Source organism: Podarcis bocagei, assembly GCF_964188305.1.
Source record: "Podarcis bocagei genome assembly, chromosome: 1".
NCBI classification, from domain to species: domain Eukaryota; kingdom Metazoa; phylum Chordata; class Lepidosauria; order Squamata; family Lacertidae; genus Podarcis; species Podarcis bocagei.
Genome location: NC_138125.1, coordinates 71761756 through 71785236, shown reverse-complemented (window position 1 = coordinate 71785236; position 23481 = coordinate 71761756). Strand labels below are relative to the sequence as shown.

The 23481-nt window shown below is 41.2% G+C and overlaps 1 protein-coding gene and 1 long non-coding RNA gene across 19 annotated transcripts in view; one reads left to right on the top strand and one right to left on the bottom strand.

Moving 5' to 3' along the window:
* Positions 1-83: 83 nt before the first annotated feature.
* TMEM9B (TMEM9 domain family member B) lies at positions 84-8638 on the bottom strand. Its single transcript, XM_081185578.1, has 5 exons — positions 8498-8638; positions 6596-6687; positions 4139-4247; positions 2606-2740; positions 84-922 (listed from the first exon to the last, which is right to left on the bottom strand). The coding sequence occupies exons 1-5, from the start codon at positions 8579-8581 to the stop codon at positions 767-769; spliced, it is 576 nt and encodes a 191-aa protein (XP_081041704.1). The 5' UTR covers positions 8582-8638; the 3' UTR covers positions 84-766.
* The window catches only part of LOC308582828, a 54629-nt gene continuing 37946 nt past the window's right edge, over positions 6799-23481 (top strand). For 3 of the 18 annotated variants that reach the window (XR_014005886.1, XR_014005887.1, XR_014005894.1), the window contains exons 1-4: positions 8864-9354; positions 10036-10116; positions 12479-12589; positions 16255-16356. This is a non-coding gene — a long non-coding RNA (uncharacterized lncRNA). Of the gene's footprint in view, positions 7862-7890; positions 8222-8801; positions 9601-10035; positions 10117-12478; positions 12590-16212; positions 16357-23481 lie in introns of those variants that run through there. The other 15 variants (XR_014005888.1, XR_014005889.1, XR_014005895.1 and 12 more) reach the window with 11 other exon arrangements.

The window sequence follows — 23481 nt, the reverse complement described above, 5'->3', positions numbered from 1 at the left end:
TATTTCATTTTTAAATGCTTCACTTGACAAATTTTATGGAATCAAAATAATTTTTCCAAGTATAACTAACTCCCAGGACAAGAGAAGATTCTGAATAATTTATTCGCATTCCGTTATCCAGCTAATTTTTAAAGATTCTTATCATCCACCAACTATTAAGATTTAGATGAATAAATTTAGATATCACATTGTAGACACTTAGCAAGCAACCGAGGAGGTCCAACACTTCCTATTCTGTTCTACATTGTTTCATTTACACAGCACTTCAAGTCTCTAGTTCCCTGTCTTACAGTTGCAGAGGTGCAAGCAATAAAATGCATACAACCAGCCAGTTTTAGATGCAACAGCTATACTGAAAGACCCAGGTTTTTGATACACAGCATCAGACAGTTAGAAAAGAACAAATATACATATATAAAAGTTCAATGTGTAAAGTCACTTGTAGCAGAAATGTGGCACACCGTCTCATTTCTTCAAATAGATATTAGGGAAACTTGCATTTAAGAAACATAGTGAATCATCTCTCAATGTCAAAATTAGCACACAAATAATAAGCTTATGCTTTATTAGTAAAAGCAACTTAGTAGTGTACTAAGATTTTGGCTTGTTAAATATTTGAAGATATTCCTTCCCCTCATGTTTGTGCTTCCTTTGCTGCTAACGAGCAAAAATGGTCTTCCGATGAAGTGGAACACCAGGAAAACAATCTGGCACTTTACTTTTGTCCATTAATTTTTCTCCAACACGATTTGGTGATAATTACTTATTAACTGAGCACAACATGACGGTCAAACACAGATTTGCGCTGTTCTTGGACTTGGCGCTTCCAACGTTGCTGGGCATACTCCACTTTGTTCAGCATGTTGGCTCGGCTTCGGGAACGAGCCAGCACATCGTGAGCATTTGCAAAAGGCTGGTGATCCTGAAATTAAGGGAGATAAGTTTTCATTATTAAACTGTTATCGTTCACCATGCAGAAGTTGCAGCTGCAGAAGTTGGCAACCCCTTTTCTGCTGTGCATAAGATGAAGTGCATTCACTCTGCAAACACAATACTTTGGCGCCAAGCAATTAAAAATAGCAAAGTTAGGGTTGAGGCTTGAGGATTCTGCGTGCTTGAGAATTTTCACTTGCACAATAGAACTTCCTCTATTTCTTCTCTCTCCCCCCACCCGCATGCCTCCTCTCCTAATCTGCTCTTCAGAGTTGAAGGGAAACCCCAGAAGAGGTTTATGGTGCACATGGGAAGATGGAAGGAAGGGGAAGTTTTGTTGCACAGCCAAAAGTCCTTGCACTAAGTCAAACAGAACTACTTCATTGGATACTGCCTTGAAAATCAACTAATACTTCCCTGAGACCACTAATAACCAGTAGATTGTATCCATGTTTTATTCATTGAAATTAATGTAATGAAATTAGGCGTATCTAGCCAACGTTAATACAGCTAATGTTGGTTAAACCCAATATAAATTGTTTTCCAGTGCAAGATTATCAGGAGTAGTAAAAGGATCCTGTGTATTCTTCAGTTTGTAAGATAGCATTGAAATTTAAACTACCAACACACTTGCGACTCTGTCTAAGCAACTACACTACTAATCAGCAACACCTATTGTTGTGAAGCTGTTTAGAGTACTCACTCCAAGATGTCAAATAATACTGAGCACACATGTTTATATTCAATATCTTAAAAGAAAAGCAAAAATACAGCTGTTTAGGTGACAAAGTTGAACTACTATATTTATGTTAAGCATTCATGCCACCCTATTACACATACCACTGGATGAATGCCATTCATAAACATCAACATTCAATGCTAAACCTACTGTTTAGATTTTGGGCACTAAGCTGTGTTTTAAAGATTAGCTTTAGAGAAGGGCAAGTATGTGGTATATACTAAGGATTAAATATCCACATTGTGAACTGTTTACCATGTTAACATGTCAAAACTGACTAGTACTTTTAGCAGCAATACTTCAAGGCCTTTAGGGGTTTTTTAAAACAGCATACACCAAATTGGAAATCTGACGTCAGGTTTTAAGTGAAAAAGTCACACAAGCTGCCTAAAACAACACTTGCACAAGCCCAGGAATACATTTGAGCTGGTTAAAATATCCTATACCTGATGGAGCATGGGAAGGAGTATTTCAGGATCTTATACATACCCATCACCATGTGCATAACATGTGACATGGTCATATGTATAATACGCCTTACCACGCCCTATTCACAATCAGGGAAATAGGATGTAGACAACTGAACAATAATTCCTCTGTGCTATGGAAGGTCAGTGAAGAACTGCCACTTAAAGCAGGACTTTTAAGTTTGGGGCCAAGACTCTGAAACCATCTTCCATCTGGTATTCTTTGTACATCTTTCACTATCAACAAAGATACTCTTGTTTTCCATGGCATTTGCTGTCTGCTGATTAGTACCATTTCCAATGTAAGGGTTGTTGCCTATTTGCTATTTTAGTATTATATTTTTAAAACAATATTTCTGTTGTATTTTTACATCAGAATTTTGAACAATCAAAATTCAACCTGAAATTTTGCAACTAGGGACCTTGAACATATGGATTTTGAATATTATTTAGACAAATAACTTACCCCAACGTCGTCATCGCTTTGTATTAGCTGTGAATGTCCAAAGAGGCGTCTCTTCAGAATAGGTTCTATCAAGGTAAGATACACCATATACAGCAGGAGGAGACCCAAGATGGAGAGATATATGATGATTGTAACCTACATGGCATAAGACAATAGTTCAGTTATGCCATCTGAAAACACACTAATAGGGAGAATGTTGGCTGGCCAAGTGAAACAAACGGTCTATTACAGCATTGTAAACATTTAGGCATTCCATTCTCAGCAATGTATCCAAATGGACTTTTAAACCACTTAAGCATTTAGCATGAGTAAGTGAAACAAAGAGAAAATGCACCAAAGCTATCAAAGGGATTAAAGAGTAGGAAAATCAAAACTCAATTTCTTCAGATAATATGGGTTCATTTTCTCAGAGAAACTTATCATGGCTAAACAGGTGCCCATTCCAACTGAGTCTTTAAAAAACAGGAAACAGCAGCAAAAATGGGTTGTAACAGAACCTCTGGATACAGCACAAAGTGAATTTGTGAGAGCAGAGATCAACAAGCGGGTGAGGGGCCTGGACTGCTCCAATGTAAAGCTTGTCACAAACTTGCTTTGAATGCTATCCATGAAAGCAGACTGTATATCAATAAACAAGGCCACTGTCAGCACAGCAGAGAAAGGTTAAGCTGGATGCACAAATTAAGCAATTCTGATGCTGTTACCACAGCCTTGCAAAAATATTAACAAAATATTAAGCAATTCAAGAACTGGACACAAAAATGAACAGGGTGGGCAGATTTACTGTATGTGAGCATTTAAACATGACTAACTCTTAGCACTTAATGTTACTTCCAATCATAACTTAAATAATTTATGGTACTGACACCAATAGACCAAATGCTATGCCTGTTAAGCATGCCTTGACTGGCAAAACATGTGCTATGGGGGCTAGCCATTGTTGCTTGATAGAAAAACATCACAAATTGTTGACCGATAAATGGTCTAGGGAGCATGAGACTGGCTGCATTCACAAGTGATGCTAAACAATAGTTTAGCATTATGAAGACAAGCCGTAACACTCTTTGACCTCACATGTACCCCCTGTGCTCCTCTGGCATCGCTGTGAGGAGTTTGCAAGTTTCCGCTTCTATTTTAACTGCAGTTTATTGTAACAACTGAACCTGGACAAACTGTAGAAAGCCCTTAACTGTGGTTAGTAGAAAGAAACCAAATAGGAGAGCTGGCTTATTTACACTAAGCAAAGTACAGAATCAATATTATATAGGGCAAAAATGTTCTTCAAAATCTAGCTACCAACATTCCATTACTGTAGCTGCTGCATCACACACATAATACTCAAGAGTCATGATTTTAGTATATTTTTTTTCCTCTAGAAGGATTTTTATGCAATTTATGTAGGTTCTACTATACAAACTTTTACTTTATAGGTTTGTCTAATCTAAAATGTGGATTTTGGCAAAAGTCTTAACCTAACAAATGAGCTTTAACTGGCTTGAGTTCTAAAAAAAAGTTAATCGAGAGGTATTTTACTTTAATAGTTTCAGAGCTTCTTTCCTCATATTTGCATTCACAACGTAAGCAATATGCCTCTACATCTGGTCCCGGAACTGGCATAGGCTCCACAACATGAAGACAATCACTGGGTGGAAAGGAAAAAGTGCTCAGAGTAAGTTTAGGTAAAATTATACATTGCAAAAAACATCTTCTTCAGTGAGAACACATGCTGAATGTATCAAGAACTCACAATCTATTATTCATATTTTTGGAAGTTAGAAATAATTGACATTTAACCCAAATAATGATCTGCTTAAATATTTAATTTGGTGCAACAGAATTTAAGTCACTTAGGAAGAGGAAAACACATTAGAGTACAAATGCCAGCATGGGAGTATCTAAGAGAAGGCCCTGAATCTCTAAATCCCTGTCTGACTTGCTAGGCTCTACTCCCGGATCTTCATCACCATCACAAGCCCTCAGTGGATATCAGCTGTGGTGCATGGAAGTGGTAAAACCAGCTGGAGTGATTGTTAAATGTTCAGAGAAGAAATCCTTGCCCTGGCAACAATCCATCTGGTTCCCAAAATCACACATACCTCTTTACTCTACACACATCTCTTTACTCTAGCCATACTGAAAGGTATTCTGATGTTCAAAAAGAGCATGCAATAGCCTAGGAAGCAATTTGTACATTTTAGAAAAACCTTCTTTCCTTCTTTTGCAGGCAGGAACAATTGTTGAATTGAAGGCGGTGCAGAAGTGGAGTATTTTCAATAGGCAAGTGGTCACAGAAAGTTAGGTGCGATTGCTACAATTGTCATCTGCTTTCCCTCCTACTTCACATTGTCAAGAGTTCTCCCACCATGTGAAATACCATACACTCTTTTTATGGAACTACCATGCGTTCTTCCTGTACGATCTACTAAAAGCCTAATCCTATACAGACAAGACAGTATTGGTATGGAAACCTTTCTTCTCTGGTTTCAAGCACAGAATGAGGCTTACACTGTGAGGAACTGCACTGTACCATCCCTTTATCCTCATTAGAAGAGGGTTTAACTGTATTATGCCAGAATGCACTTACTTTTCTCAATGAAAGTGAACATGTGCATGAAAAACCAAATTTACAAGTCCTTTGTATATGGCTGCTTTCATATACCTTCTGGACAACACTTACTTATCACAGCTAATTTATTAATTGTTCCACTCTGTTTGTATTGACTCCTGCATTGCTCAAATGACAAGGGCAAATGATCAAATTCATGATGGCCAACCTAAGGAGATTCAGTACATGGCAAAGGCATTAAATAAGTATGCTACTAGCCTCATAAAACCTTCCAAGCTAATGCCTATGACATCTAATCATTCTGGGTTGAGCCAGAAAGAAGATGAAACCATACTTCCTAAAGTTTGCAAATGAAACCAAACTTCATCCAGTTGGATTACTTTGGTATCATCTAAGGAACATATAGTAGCTATCGCCAAAGGGCATGTTATACATTGGTGTAGCTAGTCATGAAGAAAAGCTTCCAGTCACTACACTAATAGACGGGACCGGTACCAGCAGTCACCAGCCTGACCTGGCCAGGTCACCATTCACTAATCTCTTTACGGGATGTTTTTTAGCAGTAGGGAGCAGCCTTGCTTTTGAAAGAGAGCAAAGCATAGTTCCCATTTGCGGGGGCCGCCCACCATTTTTCAAGTTACCCAAAACGTAATGTCTGGATGTTACGATGAAATGTGTGGATTTTCATGGATCCACAGTCCAGAGCTCATCTTCTGTTCAAAAGTGTTCTTGCCTCTCCACGGTGTGTGGGACCATGGTGGAAGGCAGTGAGTAGTTTTGGTGTTGCTGCCACCCTCAGAGTGGTAGCAGTGGCCACCACAAGTAAGCCTGCGCCATGATTGGGTGGGGGTTATTCTGGATCTCTTGTCTGCTCCATGCTAAGGGCCCCTATGCTGGCCCTGCTAACAGAAAAGCACCACAGTGTAGGTATTAGTATTCATTGAGAGGAAATACTGTTTTTCCCTCCAAGACTTGCCCTATATATTGAAAGACACTATGAAAGCCACTGTTTCAAGTTCATATATACAAATTAGGCTAACCCACATGCCTTTGCTTGACTACTTTTGACAGCCAACTCAAGGTATGCCAAACTATTAGAACTGGAGTTTTGTCTGATTGCCTTAAATGCAAGTGCTTGAAAATAAACCATTTTTGAACTAAAGGCTTTTCTTTCATAAATGCTGTTGTATTTCAGTTCCATCATAAAAAAGAAACTATAGTTTATTACCTATGTTTACTAAATAGCCTGAAATTCAACAGCTCCTTATCTTTTGCCTTTACTGCACCTTTAGGCTCAGCATAAGGATTAATTTCCACATTACAAAATTCTGTATCAACAACAGTACCTTTGAAATGGCAATTAAATAAAGGGCCAGCATTTTAGTTAAGAGTACAAGAACAAGACAAAAGTGCCATATACTTACCAGTCTTTCTGTGAAACATTCTTACTGAAAATTTGGCCAGCATGGTCTTTGTAAGGAGGACAGATGCATTTACATCGGACATCTTCAGAATTCTGAAAAATAAACACAAGCTTAGAACTAAGGTATGTGCCATCACGAACAAAACATAAAAACAATCAACAGGAGAAACATGTTTAAAAAATAATACTTAAGAGTATAAATGACATATAATGACAATAGTGCCTCTCTTTTTACAGAGTATTTATGATTTTTACCCTGTTGGAATTTATATATGTCTTCAAAGGCTTCAACCTACCTTCTAAAAAATGAATAACAGAAAGAAAACTTAACAAAAATTACACTTCTGATTAGATGTTTGGCTCTATAAATTGAACCATGCTTGATCAAGTTAATTTGACTAGAACTGTAAAAATGGGAACTAGATAGATTACCTCCTTTGGTAGTGTATTAATGCAAAGTCAACACACCTCAAGCTATGTACCTTGAAGCCTTTCAGCAGCTTTGAGAAACAAGGTAAATCTTGTTACACACTTTTTCCACTTTTAAACTCCAGCAATAAACCCAGGGATTCTGAAATCCCCCCACTCCAACACAAAATATCTTCCATTTCCCACTGTTCCTCAAAGCCATCTAAGCAGGCAATCTTTTATACCAGTTTATACACCACAACTCATCATGAAACACCCAAACACAACCAGCTGTGCTTGATATTTAAAAACAACTCCTACATTGGTCATGTGGTTCAGATGCCTATCATCTTCCAAAGCAACTACTCTATTCCCAACTTAAGAATGGAAAGCAAAATGCTGGTTTAAAGATGCTCTTGAGGCAAATCTTTAAAATGCAGTCTGCAAGCGTACAATTGGAGAATAGCCTTTACCAAAGGCGTCATGGACTTTGAACATGAACTCAGGAGGAAAGGGAGAAACGAGCTAAGAGTAAGGCACGTCAATCCTCACCGTGATCCTCACCCAGAAACCTATGGCCTCCACAGTCACTTACGGACACATTGCTAAGACTGTGTTCATGGAAGACAATTTTACTAGGCTATGAGTGATTGCCAAAGAAGAAGAAAAGAAGACATCTACAGATGTCTAAATACACAAGATGACAACATGAACAAAGGATAGGAATGCAAGACAGCAGTCAGAATTAGAAGCCTCATAAAAATCCATAGTAACTGCTGTTGGCCACAAACATGATGCTAAAGCTAAAGGTAGCCACTGAAACTCTCAACAAGCCCAAGTCAACATCAAATACTATTCAGTTAAGTGGAATGTATTTCGAAGTTGAACATGTTTGTAATTATAAGCTTAAGCAAAATGCCTCCCTTTGCTCTTCACGGCATCTGAAATGAGAAAACGACAAACATTTCCGGGTGGGGTAAATCGGATAAACACATATGACATAGCAAAAACCTCCCTGTCCGAAAACCGATTCTTTCTGCTGTGCTTTGCAATCCTCCTACCTCGCCCTACCACTTTTTCTTTTATTTTTTATTTTTCTTTTTGAAGGAGAGCTCCTACATGCGTTCTGCTTAAGGGATATTTTAAGAGTGCTGCAGAAATATGTATTTTCAGAAATTAAAAGTCGTCGATAACGAGAAAGCAAGCGTCAGCGACGGAGGTGAGATTGACAGCCCCAGCGTTGCGGGCGGTGGTGGTGGCGAGGAAGCGGGGGCGTCTTATTCCCTAAATGTATGGATTTGACAAGCCCTGGCCTTTTGAACATAAGCTTTTTTTTTTTTAACATAACCCTCCGGAGAGGGCAGCTTCCGCTGCCGCTCCCTCCTAGATGCAGAGATATTCCGGGGACTGGAGAGGAAGCGGGCAGACTCCGTGGAGGGAGAGGGAGCGCGAGCGCCACGGGAGCGGACGGGGAGGGGTCGCGCGCGTCGCATACCTTTTCGCCGGCTACGTGCCCGGCGAGCGCGGCCAGAGCCATGAGCGCGCATAGCGCCGCCCGCGCTCCTCCCGGGGCTGCCATGCCCGACTCCCGCGCCGAGCCAACCCAGAGACCCTCCCCTTATCGCCGCCGAGGCGGGGCGCGAACTCCCAGCTCCGGAACCATCCCGACTTCCGCCTTCCACAGAGGCTCGGGCCCGTCCGCGCCTCGTCACGTGACGCCGCGGGGCCTTCCTTTTCGGGAAAGGGCCCTCCTCCCACCGCCCACTGCTCGAAGGGCGGTCTCGCGGCCTTACGGCGAAATCACGCGAGGGGAGAGAACCGGCGGTGTGGCCCTCTTCGTCTCTCACTCGAGTTCAGTCGCCTGCTTTTTGCTAGTAGAGACAGAGGCGGCTCCCCTCAGCCCCCGCGACAAGGCCTCCGTGGGGTTTCCTGAAGGAGCAGCGCTTCTCCTCTAGGAAACTGGACGTCAAAATTGAGACTCCAGACCTTAAATATGCTTACTTGAAAGTTAGCTCGATCGAAACCAAGAGGATTTGCCTTGGCGGGGGGAAGTGTTTTAAGATGAGAGCGTTCATGTGAAATGCTTTTATTATTTCTCTTTCCGAAATCTTACTTTTGGGGCGTAGTTTCCTCCCGCCGCGCTCCCCCAAATCCATTTTGCCACTTCTGTACCTCCCTCCATTCATTTTCCTGATGCTGCTGCCACGAGTCAGAATCGAGGCCACAGAGGTGGAGACATGAATTAATATTGCTTCATTGTCTGTTTCTGGTCTGGCTTTTGTTTCTTCAACAGCTATTCGCCGGGTGGACGTTGGAGAGCAAAAGCGTTTCTTAACATGAAATGCGTTCATGGTAAAAGCTTATGAAGAGGCATGTCACATAATACTCCAACTTGATTGTGCCTGCAATTTTGTGAACGCTTACAGTAGGGGGATTTCCAAAGCAGCTCAAGCTATACTAGACTGTTGCAGCCCTTTTTAAGTTACTCATTTTGAGGGAAATCCTCATTGCATATGGCTGAACAACCTTTATTTGGTTGTTCCAATACTACAAAGTTCCTGCCATTTAGTAGCTCTGTAGAAGAAGGAATTTCAGCAGGTATGCTACATAACAATGTTGTATTTTCTAAACAGCTACTAAAGGTAGAGTTTTTTGCATCTGTCTGTCCACCCTAGTACACCCTCAGGGGCAGGCTTTGGTCTTTCAAGTGGTACCCTGTGTGAGCCCAAAATTTGGCACCCCAACCTCTTGCCTTCCTTTCTGCTCAATTCGCTATATCATAGTTGCGATACATTGCACTCTGTTCAATGCCCAGTGCAGAGGAACTGGTTGTGCCTAATGAATAGATATGAGACCCTAATGAATAGATATGGCACAAAACCCTGCCCCCACTATCTTGCAGTGTGTTCATATTACTGCCTTAAAGTGCAGCAAAGTTACTTTTTTCCTGTGTGTTTTCCCCACCCCAACCAGCTGTTCACATCAGCAGAGCTTCATAGTGTCAGATTAATTTCTGTTTGTGTTCTTGCTCAGGAGAGTGTATTTACGTCATGTGTGCTTGATGCATACTTGTAGCATTGCCTTCCAGCACAATCCTAAACATGTCTACTCAGAGTAAGTGTCACTGAGCATAAGGCTGTATACCACAACTTGGTACAGCAACATCTTTATCTCTCTTTGAATTTCTAGCATATTAATGTAATCTCTGTCATTTAATAGCTAGTTTTCAGTACAGGAACAATGAAGATTGCTTTATCTGGATGTCTCAGACCACTCTTGAGCTTAAAGTGCCTTTAAATCTTTGTGCTTGTCAAATAATCACTAAGCAGTATGTGATAAGTATATTATAGCCTGTAGATTTCTCTGAGTATGATTCATTACCTGCTAATAAATATGTGCCCAGATTAAAGGAGACAGAGGGAAGGTTGCACACCCCCTGATTTTTAATCAATCTCATTATAGCCATTTCCTGCAACTGCAAATTAGTACTTTGATGCCAGTTTCACCAACCCACTCTCCCGATCTGTTCAACCACCTGCCCGCTTTTGGTCTTTACTGGGAAGAACATTGCCTTTGTCTAACTATTCATGCCAAGGAACTGAAAAAGAACAAGTATTCTTTTTCCCTTATGTATTTGCCATCTCAAAAGCAAGTGACATCTCTGCAGAAAATATAATTAAAAACAACCCTGCTTTCATGTGGATATTCTTAGTTGTGGTTAAATCCAGTGGAAACAGTGTTTTATTTTAGTAGGGAGGCAAGCCTTATTTATAACGTGTGTGAAAACAAATTAACCACACATGAAAAACTGCTACAGAAAATACATCTTCTTTCATGTAGTTTCACATCATTTGAATTTATTAATTTGCTGACCCTCAGTTCAGTTAGAGAGCAGCTAGCCAGTTTGCTACAATTCTTGCCACAAACTTTTTACCTCAGAGTCATGAATGGTTGTGATGGTCTGATAATGGCTCACCTCACTGGAGACCATGATTCACCAAGAAGAGTTGGAAACCACAAAGTTTGTGAGACATTTTCATACTGATTCCATTTTGGTCAGGTGTTGTGTCCCTCATTGTGATGGGGGATTGTCTTAGTAAGACAGGCGATAGAACCCACTCCATTTCCACTCCCTTTCCAAACAAATGTATTGCAGCTGTGTTGTCCATATGGATTGCCTGAACAAATGGGACAACTCTTTATATCTTGTAAATATGTATCTTCCTTAAGACTGACCCCCACCCTAGCATAGGGGTCTTATATAGGCTTATACTAGCTCTGTCCAGTATTGTGCAGAGATACCGTACATTTTTTAAGCGCTATAACCTATTTTACTTCCACATGTTTGTGAGTGGTTTGGACATTGATTAAACTTGGGAAATTGAGGTCTGTCACCTTTGTAGGGCAGGCTCACTATATCAAAAGTCTAAGACTCCCATTTAGAATAGTAGACTCAATCTGAGTATATGAGTTGTATAGAAATTAGTTTACAATAAGGAACATTTCAATTGCTGTGTAGCTAACTTCTTGACTTGTTAGTAAGCGAAGGTCTCATTTTTAATGGTGTCCAGAAGTTAGCATTGCAGTGTATAGTTTCAAATTATTTTGTTGCTGTTATCAACTTGTGTACATGATTCATGTACATAGTCTAACATTAGAGTTTCCTTGCCTTTGGCAAAAACAAACAAACCATGCTGAATTTCCAAGTGGAAGTGAAGCTATGTTTTCAGCAGACTAGAACAGCAATTTCATCCTTCACTGCAGAATATACTGTTTCAATCCACTGCTGCTTGCTGCTTCTTCATAAGTTATGTCACATTGACCCTAAAGGTCGGAAGCCAAAGCTTTTCTCCTTGATATTTTGGAATCCTTTGCAAAAGTGCATTCTTAAGTAATTCAAATGTTAGCTGCCCTTTGACCACAGAAGCCTCCTGCTCAACATTTATTCATCAATGTACAACCCTGGTTATAGTTAATCACAGCCTTGGTTTGCTTCCCGTAAATTGGGATATTATAACCTACCTGCCAGTCTGCAGTACTAAACGAATCTGGAAGTAAGTCCAACTGAAGTCAGTGGGACTTACTTCAGAGTTAACATGCTTAGAATTGGGAATGGTTAAGGACGCGGGTGGCGCTGTGGTCTAAACCACAGAGCCTAGGGATTGCCGATCAGAAGGCTGGCGGTTTGAATCCCCACGACGGGGTGAGCTCCCGTTGTTCGCTCCCTGCTCCTGCCAACCTAACAGTTTGAAAGCATGTCAAAGTGCAAGTAGATAAATAGGTACAGCTCTGCAAGAAGGTAAACGGTATTTCCGTGCGCTGTTCTGGTTCTCCAGAAGCGGCTTTGTCATGCTGGCCACATGACGCGGAAGCTGTCCTTTTAAGGACAGAAAACAGTTTGCACTCTTGAGCAGCTATAGACATTAATAATGGAATCTTATTTATGCTTCTATTCTTTTTAACTGCTTTTTCTCAGGCTGAAGAGGAAAATGAGCACCACTTGTCAGATTGTCAAATTTGGTTCTGCTATAGTTTGCTTTTGGGAAGTTGACCTGAAGAGGTCGCTAGATATACATCCAAGAAACAGGTAAAGAAACCAAAATCAAAGTATTTTTAGCATGTGTTAATTGTCTTATTAATGCTGGGGTGTTCAAGTAATCAAGAACTGTCTTCAGCATGTAATTATTCCTGACTGTACTTTTCTGCATTTTGTTTTCCTTTGACCTCACATTATACCATTTCTGTCTCCCCCCCCCCCAAAAAAAACACACACTCATATGAACATGCAACTGGGATAACAACATCAGGATAATATTTCATGTGTTTGAGTAAATGGGTTGTAGTTCACAACAAGTTGAGCCATAATAGACATGTTAGTCTTTAAGGTTGCTATTTTTGCTGCAAAAGGTATTCCTCTGGAAATTGTCAAAGTCAAACTGATTGTACACTTTTGCACCAAGTATTGCATTAGGTCTTCGGGAGATTATTTTTTTTAAAAAAAACAATGCAACATCAACAACTGTAATAGACCGTAATCAACTGGATGCTTTTTGAAGTTTAACCAGCATCAGAGGCATATGAGCACCAAGGCCCTATTTAACCTCCATGTTCCTGATGGCGCACCAAAAACTGACTGTCCCCAAACAGCTTTCACTGTATTGATTTTATGTCATCAGGCTCACAAGGTTTTCCAGAGTATGATGACAGCATAGCAGATGCCCTACTTGCTCTGTTTCCATGACAACTGTTAGAAAAACAGCTCCCGTCCCCACTACCAGTGTCTTTATTACATCTCACAGCTGTACTCCGAGTGAGACTTTCATCTCCTGAAGGTGTTTCTTCTTCCAATTAATCACCAATGTTTTGTTGAAATGAAACACAATTGAAATGTCTATGGCTTTAAGTAACACAGTTACAAAAAGCAGCACAGTGTATATGTCTAGAAGGCACACAGTATGACTAGGTCAGGACTAGCAGTACAAACACATTTAAGGGGAATGTAGATTGCTTCCTAAATCTGTGTTTTGAATGTTTCATTTATATGACAAAGAGGGGTCTGGAAACAGATAATAAAGTACTAGCATTACATTGGCATGACCAAACTGAATAGAGGGGAGGCTGCCCGGGAACATCTGGATTCCGATTTTGTTCAGGTTGAAACCACTGCACGGCAGGAGGAGGGCGCCATGTGTTCGACTATGCACCCTGGCTCCTCACAATGTTGCATGTGTGACGTCACCCCCCCCCCAAATCATTTTCAGAAGATGGTGCCTCTGCGTCACCCCATTAACTAGTTTGCTACCCTCAAGTGTACTGGGGAACACTGTCCTATTGCCAGGGTTGAAATAAGATTTAACTGCCAGTTTAGGCAGCTTCTATACATGGAATGTGTATGTCGTGTGTGTGTGCTATAATAGTGTCCTTTGCCTCAGGCAAGAAAAAGTCTTAAGCCAGCCCTGTGAATGACTGCTTAAAAGTTCTTAAATTGACCGTGGCCAATTCATTAACTACAAATCCTGAAGTTTTGGATCCCCCCAAAACCAGTGCCAAAGTTTTGAAGTAGTTTTGTACCCCCCCCCCAACTGAGTAATTGATACATCAGAGTGGGCCAGTTCGTAGTTAACACTCAGAAATCCAACGTTGTCTGATTCACTTCAAACTGATGCCCAAGTTTTGTAGTTGTTTCGTAGGGTTTTGTAATGAGAACTGTGCATTTTGTAGCACCTCCCAAACTGAGTACTATATTTTTCGCTCCATAGGGCGCACCAGACCATAGGGCACACCTAGTTTTTAGGGGGGGGGGAAATAAAGAAAAAAAATATTCCCCCCCCAGCCCCAAAGAGCAAAGAAGCCAAGAGAGCCAGCAGGATCCATCCCGCTGGCTGTCTTGGCTTCCTCTTTAGCCACGCACAACCTCTCCAGCTGGGAGAGGCTGCTCGCGGCTTTGGCAGAAGCCAAGACAGCGAGCGGGATGGATCCCACTCACTGTCTTGGCTTCGTTTTTAGCCATGGGGCTGGGGCGGGGGAAGCCCGAACTTCCCCCAACCCCAGCCCCCAGAACAGGTCCGGGAGTGGCAGCAAGGTTGTGCGCAGCCTTGCCGCCGCTCCTGGAGCTTGCGGGGCTGGGGGAGCGCTCCAAAGGTTTGCGGATAGCTGCCTGAAACCTGGGGAGCGCAGCGGGAGTTGGCACTGCACTCCCCGGGCTTCGGGCTGCAGGCTGCTATCCGCAAGCCTTCGGAGCCCGCGGGCACTCCTGCCGCGCTCCGAAGGCTTGCGGATAGCTTCCTGAAGCCTGGAGAGCCTGCATTCGCTCCATAGGACGCACACACATTTCCCCTTCATTTTTGGAGGGGAAAAAGTGCGGCCTATAGTGCAAAAAATACGGTAATTGATAGTCAAACTGTGGCTCATAGGTATCACCCAGAAATCCAACATGGTGGGATGTACAAAACATTCAAATTTTTGAAGTCCTTTTGTAGGGTTTTGTTAATGAAGCTGTAGCCAAACACTGCAGCCTCATCTTTTGTTAGGGAAATTTACAGGCAAATGGCCCAAGATGGTTAGGAAATAGGTAGGTCTTCCTTGAATGTTTTGAATAGGAAAATCCATTAGAGTTTAGGAGTAGTGGCACATCTCATCCCTCACCTACAATGGAGTATATAAACAAGATTTGGTGAGTTTTAACAGAACAACAGAAAAGGGTTTTGGGATAGTGAGACAGAAATTGCAGCTTGAGAATGAAAGTGAGTTTTGAGCTCTGGAAGTTTAAAAGCATCTCAGAATGCTAGACTGCCTCTGGAGATCTGATGCAGGGCAGTGTAATTGCTGTTTTCAGGAGTTCTATGCTGTGTATCTCAACCAGTGCTCAACTTGTAAGTAAAATCAAATATTACAAAACACCATAGGTCTCCAGTGGGATTTACTTTCTTCTTCTTTGGTGATCACTCATAGCCAATTAAGATTGTCTTCCATGAATATGGTCTTAATGGTGTGTCTGTAAGCGATATTTACCTACTTTAAAAAGAGATGAAGCCTTGAATTCTGTGGAACGTCATACTGCTTAGGGAAACTATTTCATAAGAATTCAGAAATGCGTGAGCAGCACATGCTTATAGCTGGCCTCAATTATTGTTGCCTTGATGACCAAGTCATTCTACTCATTTCCCCCCCTCATTTGTATTATTTATTTATTTTTGCAGTTTTATTTCTTTTCTTTTCTGTTGACACATGGGTCTCTAATTATAGCTGTCAGTTTAGACCTCATCCTTTTTTTCCATGTGGCTCAACAAAACAAGGTCCTCTCTCATGGCTGACTTAGATTGTAACCCACTGCACACAGATCTGAGCATATGCACCACTGAGGACAGTGGGCTTGCTTCCAAGTAAAGATACAGTACATAGGATTGTGCTGCGTGAATATTGACCTGTACTGTATCAGCTCATACCATGGGCTGCAAGATCTTCATGAAGCCTCATTTTAAAATGCCACAGGGCTCCTCAAGTTTGTAATTAACTCTAATTGGAACTCACAGAATGGGACAATTGCAAACAATTTATGACCTTATCTTGCAGAGAGAAGCCGGCAGGCTACAACAGAGTTCCCAAGCTTCCTTTGCAACAGTTCTTTAGCTCAGTGTGCGCAAAACTGCTATGAAAAAATAATGAAGTTGATATTGCAAATGCCAGATTAATTAGCTGATATGTCTATAGGTCATTTTATGTTGAAAAATGGATAATTATCTCTATTCCAAGGAGTAAACTAAAACTTCTGTGAGCAAGAAAGGAGCCCCAGCTGATGAAGCATCTAAGCCCCAGTGACAGAGCATTAAATTAACAAGCAAGTCATTCAAGAAGGTAAGTGTGTTCATTCATTCTATTTATTTATTTATTTATTTATTTATTTATTTATTTATTTATTTATTTCATCTGCTAAAATAGGGTACAGCAGAGGTATTGTGAGCTAGGAGCTAAATTCCAGTGCAGGGCAGACTTGAGAGGCTGCAGTAAACAGCAACCAGAAATTTATATAATAATGGGCAAAACATAAGGGTAGGCCTCAATCCAAGTCAGACATTTAAACATTAATTAAAAATTAGTTCAACTTAATAAACAGCTTTCAGTTCACTTTGAAAAACAGTTCAAAACTAGAGTATGAATTACGACTGAAAACTAGAGGGTAAACTTACACTTGCAAAAAACTTCATTTCAAGCTCGTGTAAGCTTTGGTTAAACTTATCAAACCAAAGAGTAAGGATAGGTCTCAGCCCAAGTTAAAAACTCTGATTTTGGTTCTGTTTCAAAATCAGTTAAAATCTAGAATATTTTTTTAAACTCCCAATTTACATTTCATCTACCCACATCCCTGCTTAATCCAGCCATTGTCCACTCCCCTGACAAACATTCCCATTGCTAGGGGCCTAAACTGACCTAAGTTCTCCATTCAGAGTTCTGCTCATTGGAACGGAGTACAAACTCAGCCCAGTAGCTGAGCCACACTTCCTTGTGTTTTTCAAAGGACCATCACCTGATTTAATTGAAGTAGCAGCTGAGGAAAGCTAGATTAAGGAAACTTACCAAGGGAGTCAAGGGACGCGGGTGGCACTGTGGGTTAAACTGCTGAGCCTCTTGAGCTTGCTGATCAGAAGGTTGGCGGTTCGAATCCCCGCAATGGGGTGAGCTCCCGTTGCTCGCTCCCTGCTTCTGCCAACTTAGCAGTTCGAAAGCATGAAGTGCAAGTAGATAAATAGGTACTGCTCTGGCAGGAAGGAAAATGGCGTTTCCGTGCACTGCTCTGGTTCATCAGAAGCAGCTTAGTCATGCTGGCCACATGACCTGGAAGCTGTACGCCGGCTCCCTCGGCCAGTAAAGCGAGATGAGCGTCACAACCCCAGAGTTGTCCGCAACTGGACCTAATGGTCAGGGGTCCCTTTACCCTTACCAAGGGAGCCTATTGCATAAGCAAAAGATAAGCCCATACTCGCTAGTTCTCAAAGGTTGTAGAGCACCACACTGTCGTGACAGGAGAGGATGGCAAGTGTGGCCAGAAGATTCAAGGACAATCAATATTATATTTTGGGAACGATTAATGTTCTTATCTAGCTACATTGTTTTCTAATTTCTGGATGTCTCATGATCATATTATATAAAAAAGCGGTGTTAGTTTATTGTATAGGAAAGGATACAGTCTTCTATTGTATGCTAGAGAAAAGATATGTTCCTTCCCTCATTTATAATAAAAGTTCTTTTGACAAATGTGCTTGTGTAGGCTTCCAAACTCCCTTCCCAGAAAGCAAACTTGGAGCATGACCTTCCAACTGTCACAGAACCAGCTAGAGGGGCAGCAAAGCTGGACTTAATCTTAAGTGATGTCCAGGACTAGGAACAAGATGAATTTATTGTTGAACCAGCTGGGGACGGTGACTACATTGCTATTAAATGCAACAGTTCTTGTTGCTGCTCCTTAAAAAGCAGCTGGAAAAGGTTCAGAAAGGGGAAATCCAAATTTTAATGGGGATGCTGGAGTAGATGGCCACTGCGTCTGATCCAGCAGGGCTCTTATGTAACCCTGCCTTCCTTTTGTCCACATAAAAATTGCATTTCTACTAACAATGTTGGTTGGAATTGAGCAGAGAGGCTTCTGAAGGAGCTATTATCATGTGCTCCTGTAGTGGAGGGACAGGGTCTCTCACAAAGATTTTCTAATAGAGCAGTTATCTGACAGTGTTTCCTGTAATTGGGTTTCTAAATAGAGGCACAACCTTCCCAGCACGTCAGCCTGAAATAACCTGCAAAGCCCTGCGAAAAGAATACTTCCTCTTATGACAAAGAAGCCTGGTTCTTTTTTCAAATGGACACATGGACTTGGTAGAAACATCGGTTGCTAGGTGACACAGACACTGCTCATGGACCCCAGTAATTTTGACATGTTGTGTTAAACCAGAAATCTCGGGGGGGGGGAACCCTCTTTCCCCAAAAGATCTCCATTTTGAGTCCTGTTAATAGAGTGGCTTCTGTCTTATCCAGATGGTTTATTAGTGTTATGGAATTTCACACCACCCACAATGAGAGGCAGGAGCATAATCTTAAGTTAAATATAGCAAACTTACCCTTTACTCCAAGTCAAGAACAGTTGGACTGAAGTTAGTGAAAGGTGCTCATGATTCCCAAGGCTGGTCCTGTGAGTAAGCTAAATAAGGACTGGAAGCTCTTCAGTAAAGCTGCCTCAAATTGTCAAGCCTTTATGCAGATAAGTAGCCAGGGGTGATATATTGTGAGATCAGGAATTTTGAAAGTGTTATCATGATCTGGATGTAAAACCATTTTTGCACAATGTACCAGTACGTCACCCAGGCCTACTGATGGAGACCCTTGGATGATTCAGAACTCTTTCAAGGTTCTAAATTGTGCAGGGAACAAGATGGTGATGGGACAGAGCTCTCTACATTCACGTGTTGGCTTTATGAGTAGAATGACTGAAGGAAGCTTTTGTTGATTTTATGGTTGCTGAATATCATGTTTGGATGGTACTGACTGAAAACAGGGGACTTGTAAGAACATGCACTAAGTGGGTTGGGGGGAGGGCAAAGAAGTATATGTGTGTGAGAGGAATCATGTAAGATTAGACATGACTTGTTTTAGTTTTAACATGTACACAAGCAGCAGTTCTTGCTAATACATCGTGGGTGGAGGACCCAATCTACATACAGTATACTGGGCGTAAAAATCCTGCTGCTCCTTCATGGTTCAGAGTGAGTCCACTGAATGAGAGCAAGGGTTCCCTTCCCTCCTCTAAAAGTCAGTCTAAATGTTCGTATGAATTAATGTACTGTAAGCCCACAACTTAAGCACATTTAACTTGTGCGCATACAACTATATATGCATGGCAAATTTAAAATAATAATAATTAAGGGATAGAAAAAGGGTGGGTTTCTGGGGAAAATGACTTTGGCAATCCCACCTGCCATTGAACCCATTGGGTTTTGACTATATGCAATGTTGGCTTCCGGCGTGATCCCCAGAACATAACCCTTGCGTAAGTTGCAGGCTTACTGTATGCAAATTTGTACCCTGTGCCCTGAGTCCTTTAAATGCCTATCAATAACCTTAGACAGATCTGTACCCCCCCCCCCCAAGAATTAAATGAACTTAAACCTGGTTGGCTAACTTGAGACATAAGAACCAGGTGTATGTGATATGGCTACAGCTGTCTCATTCTTGGAACTTGAGTGTCAGAAGGTGGTGGTTGTTGACTGGAAAAGTGTTGACTGACTTCTTTCTGAAGTAAATGTCAGACTACTATAGTATCTACTTGGTTGTGAGGCATTGTGCCATGACTTTGCCATATTCAGTATCGACTGGCCTGGAATTAAGCCACTAAAATTCAGTTTTGCTTGAATTGTTCTCTCAATAAAGCAAGTCCAGCAAAGACTTTTGTTTGTAGCAGTTAAGCCTAGATCCTGTAAAGGCACAAATATAGCTGGCTGTATCATGTGAGAGAACCAAGGTGGAAGCATTCTCAATATGCTTACTACCCATTAAAAAAAGCCCGACCCTAAATGTAGAATATCTCCTCAGTATGGAAAAAGTGGATTCTGAAATGGCAGTAGACTTTCATGCTGATGAAAGGCCAGTGCACCACTCATTACACAGAAGAAAGAAAGACAGAAGAACACAGTACATTCTGCTTTCATCATGACGCCTTTTAAAATAAGGCAGCCAATGAGATGTTGACAAAAACATGAAATAAGGTGCCCTTGCTATGTTCAAATATCTGAGATCCATTAGTATACCAATGCCATAAATAAAAGCCAGGACAACATGCTCCCCTGAGAGCGTAATTAGGTAGGAAAGAAGTCTGCAAAAGTTCCCCTCATTTATCTCCGGAACTCAGCATCAAAATGTTTCATATAGAAAGATAACTATGTTCTGATATATAATGACCAGGAGATAAATTGCTAGTTATTAACAACAACAACAGCATACTTTGTTGTAGCCTATCATTACTGGGATGAAGTGTGGGATAAAATCGCTTTTAAGTATATAAAATAAATAACATTAGAATACTAACATTCAATACAAATTCCCAGTAATAGCATTTGCTTTCCCCTTGCAGCATGCGCCTCGGATAACCTGATTGAATCTGTGGGTATTTTGCTCTGCTCTTTGTGGTCTGGTTTTCATGTTTGAGAGTTGGTGGTCCCACAGCATGAGGCTGGAAACTTGTTTATAAGAAATATGTATTATTAATTGACTGCATAGGCCTGATGGAATAGAAAAGTTTACAGTGGCCATTTGAAAGTTGAAATAGAAGATGCCTTCTGAATCTCAGTTGGTAGAGTATTTCACAATACTGGACTGCTGACCCTAAAAGCTTGGTTCCTTGTTAAATGAGCCTTGCCAACTCAGGAAACGGCCAATAATGCTCCAGCAAATTATTTCAGTGATTGAGCTGGAATATAAGGTTTCAGGCAGCCCTTGCAGTACCCTGGACTGAAGTTGTCTGGACCTTTGAAAATTAATACAAGGACCAGGAACCTGACTTGGTAGTAGATAAGCAGCCAGTGCAAATGCCTTAACAATGGGGTCACATGTTTTTGGCCAGATATAACCAGAGGGATCCAAATACCTTCCTGAAACACAGCTGTTGGGGCACTAATAATTTCTGTTACTTGCTTTTTGCCCTCCAGTGACTTTTTGAAACATGGCCCCCCTCCACACACGTACATTTCCCATTCACTTTTATTACTGTACATTCTGCTATACGGGGTGCAATCTGTTCTAGAAGAATGAGAAGCCCCTGCACTTGCACTTGCAGAACTTGATCTCAGTCAGAGCCAGGGACGCGGACTTAGAAAAAATATTGGGGGGGCCCGGGAAAGCTCATGAATAATAAATAAGCTCATGAATATGCAAATAAAGTGGCTCCGGCCCTAAATAGGGCAAGCCACGCCCCCCCAGCCAGCCGATTGGCTGGCTGGGAGGTGTGGCCAGTCGGGATTCCCCTGTTCTCGCGGGATTTCCAGCCGGGGCTCTCCGATTAGGGCGCGCGGCTGGCTGGCTGGCGAAGGAGGAGGCGGGGGGCGGCGGCGGCGCTCTGCTGGAAGGGCGCCCGCCTGAGATTATTGGGGGGGCTGAGCCCCCCCAAAAATTTTTTTGAGGGGGCTCGAGCCCCCTCAAGCCCCATGGAGTCGGTGCCTATGGTCAGAGCCACCCTTTACACAGCAGCTCCATATTTTAGGGTGGCTTTATCAAAAAGAAAAAAGAGAGAACAAAAGATGATGCAGATTAATATAAATTTTACATATGCTAATTTATTTGTATATATTTAAATTTGAAGATAATTTCTAAAATATAAATATAAATGCAATATATTTCACCTTAGTGGGGAAGATGTGAGCAGGTTAGCTGTTCAGTCTGCTTCCCAGGTGCTAAAAGTTAAAGAGCAACTTAAAGGCTACAGCTTTCCCTTGTTATGGTTCTTTATCTTTTAACAGGGCTCAGACCAGACTGCCATTCAGATATACTATGGTATGAATTTTTGTCTTTTTATATTGTAAACTGCCCTGTGTTTCTTGGATGAAGGATGGTATTGAAATACTACTACTACTACTACTACTACTACTACTACTACTAATCTAGGACTGCCCTTAGTAATGTAGGACACAAGGCCTACCATATTTGCACCAGAAAGCACCGAGGGTTCTGGATCAGGGTGTGTATTTGGCAAAACATACCATGAGAGAAGATAAAGCAGAAATTAAAAAACCTTAATAGAAGTTTTACATTTTATTTATTTTCATAATCATCACAGTAATAAACACTAAAGTAGCCAAATGCCACATAAGTAGCATAGACAAATATATTTTATTTTTCAACTACATGTTGGCAGGTATACACACAGTGCAGTTCACCTCGCAAACACATAAAAGTTTTGTTTTGTAAATATAGATATATAAGTATTGAGGGCAATGATGCACAGAAAGATAAAAATATATCCAAACACTTATACTTCAAATCTGTGAGCAACACCAGCGCTGTACATGGATGTTATCAAACCCATTGCAAAAAGCCAAACTACAAATTATTAAAATATATATACTAGTTTGGGAGTGCTAAAGATGTTGTAGCCATTGCATATTCTTTGTGGTCACTGCCAGAATGACCAAACCAGATCAAATATTGAAAACTAACGCTAGCCTAAAAGCGTTGGTTCTCTACCCCTTTTTATTCAATGCCAGTACTTATTTCCATTGAATTTAATTAGGGTTCTTCAAAATGTAAGTGCATATTCAGTACAAAGTCTACTAGATAAGTTTTAAAAGGGATCTGTTGTGTCTAAAGTGTGTATTGCATCCTGTTGGTTTGACAACACCCACCCACACCCAAGTCTACCAAAGCTTCTTTCCTGCAAAGCATTTAATTAACTGGTGTAATCAGAAGCACATCTGTAATGCTAATCATATAGTCGTATAGCTAACCATACAGCTCCATATATGGGAGCTTGGTATGGTGGCTTGAGGTGTACTATGGACAGAAGCTTAGAGAAAATAGCTTGAACAAGGAGCAAGGGAGAGGGGTGTCTATATACAAAACAGCTCCCCATGTTCTCAGGAAGGAAGAGAGTGCATGTGTGTAAGATCATTTTCCTGTATATATTGCTTGCTATTTTTGTATCTATGGATTGGTGCACAAGTATGACCACCCTAGCCTGTTGTGAATATGGGTTAAGCAGATATATGCAGACTTGAGCACATACTATATAAGTTTTACGATTGCTTGAGCACACTTCAGTTTGCAGCTCAACACATTTGTAACGTAGCTGTTAGTGCAAGTTGAACTGCATGTTGAAACAATCAGACAATTATGTGCTACACATTTTGTTAATCCACACTGCGGCCACAACACACTTATTTTTGAGTAAATTTGCACAACTAAACGTATCACCCAGAACCAATTGAAGAATACCTATTGCTGGTAGCA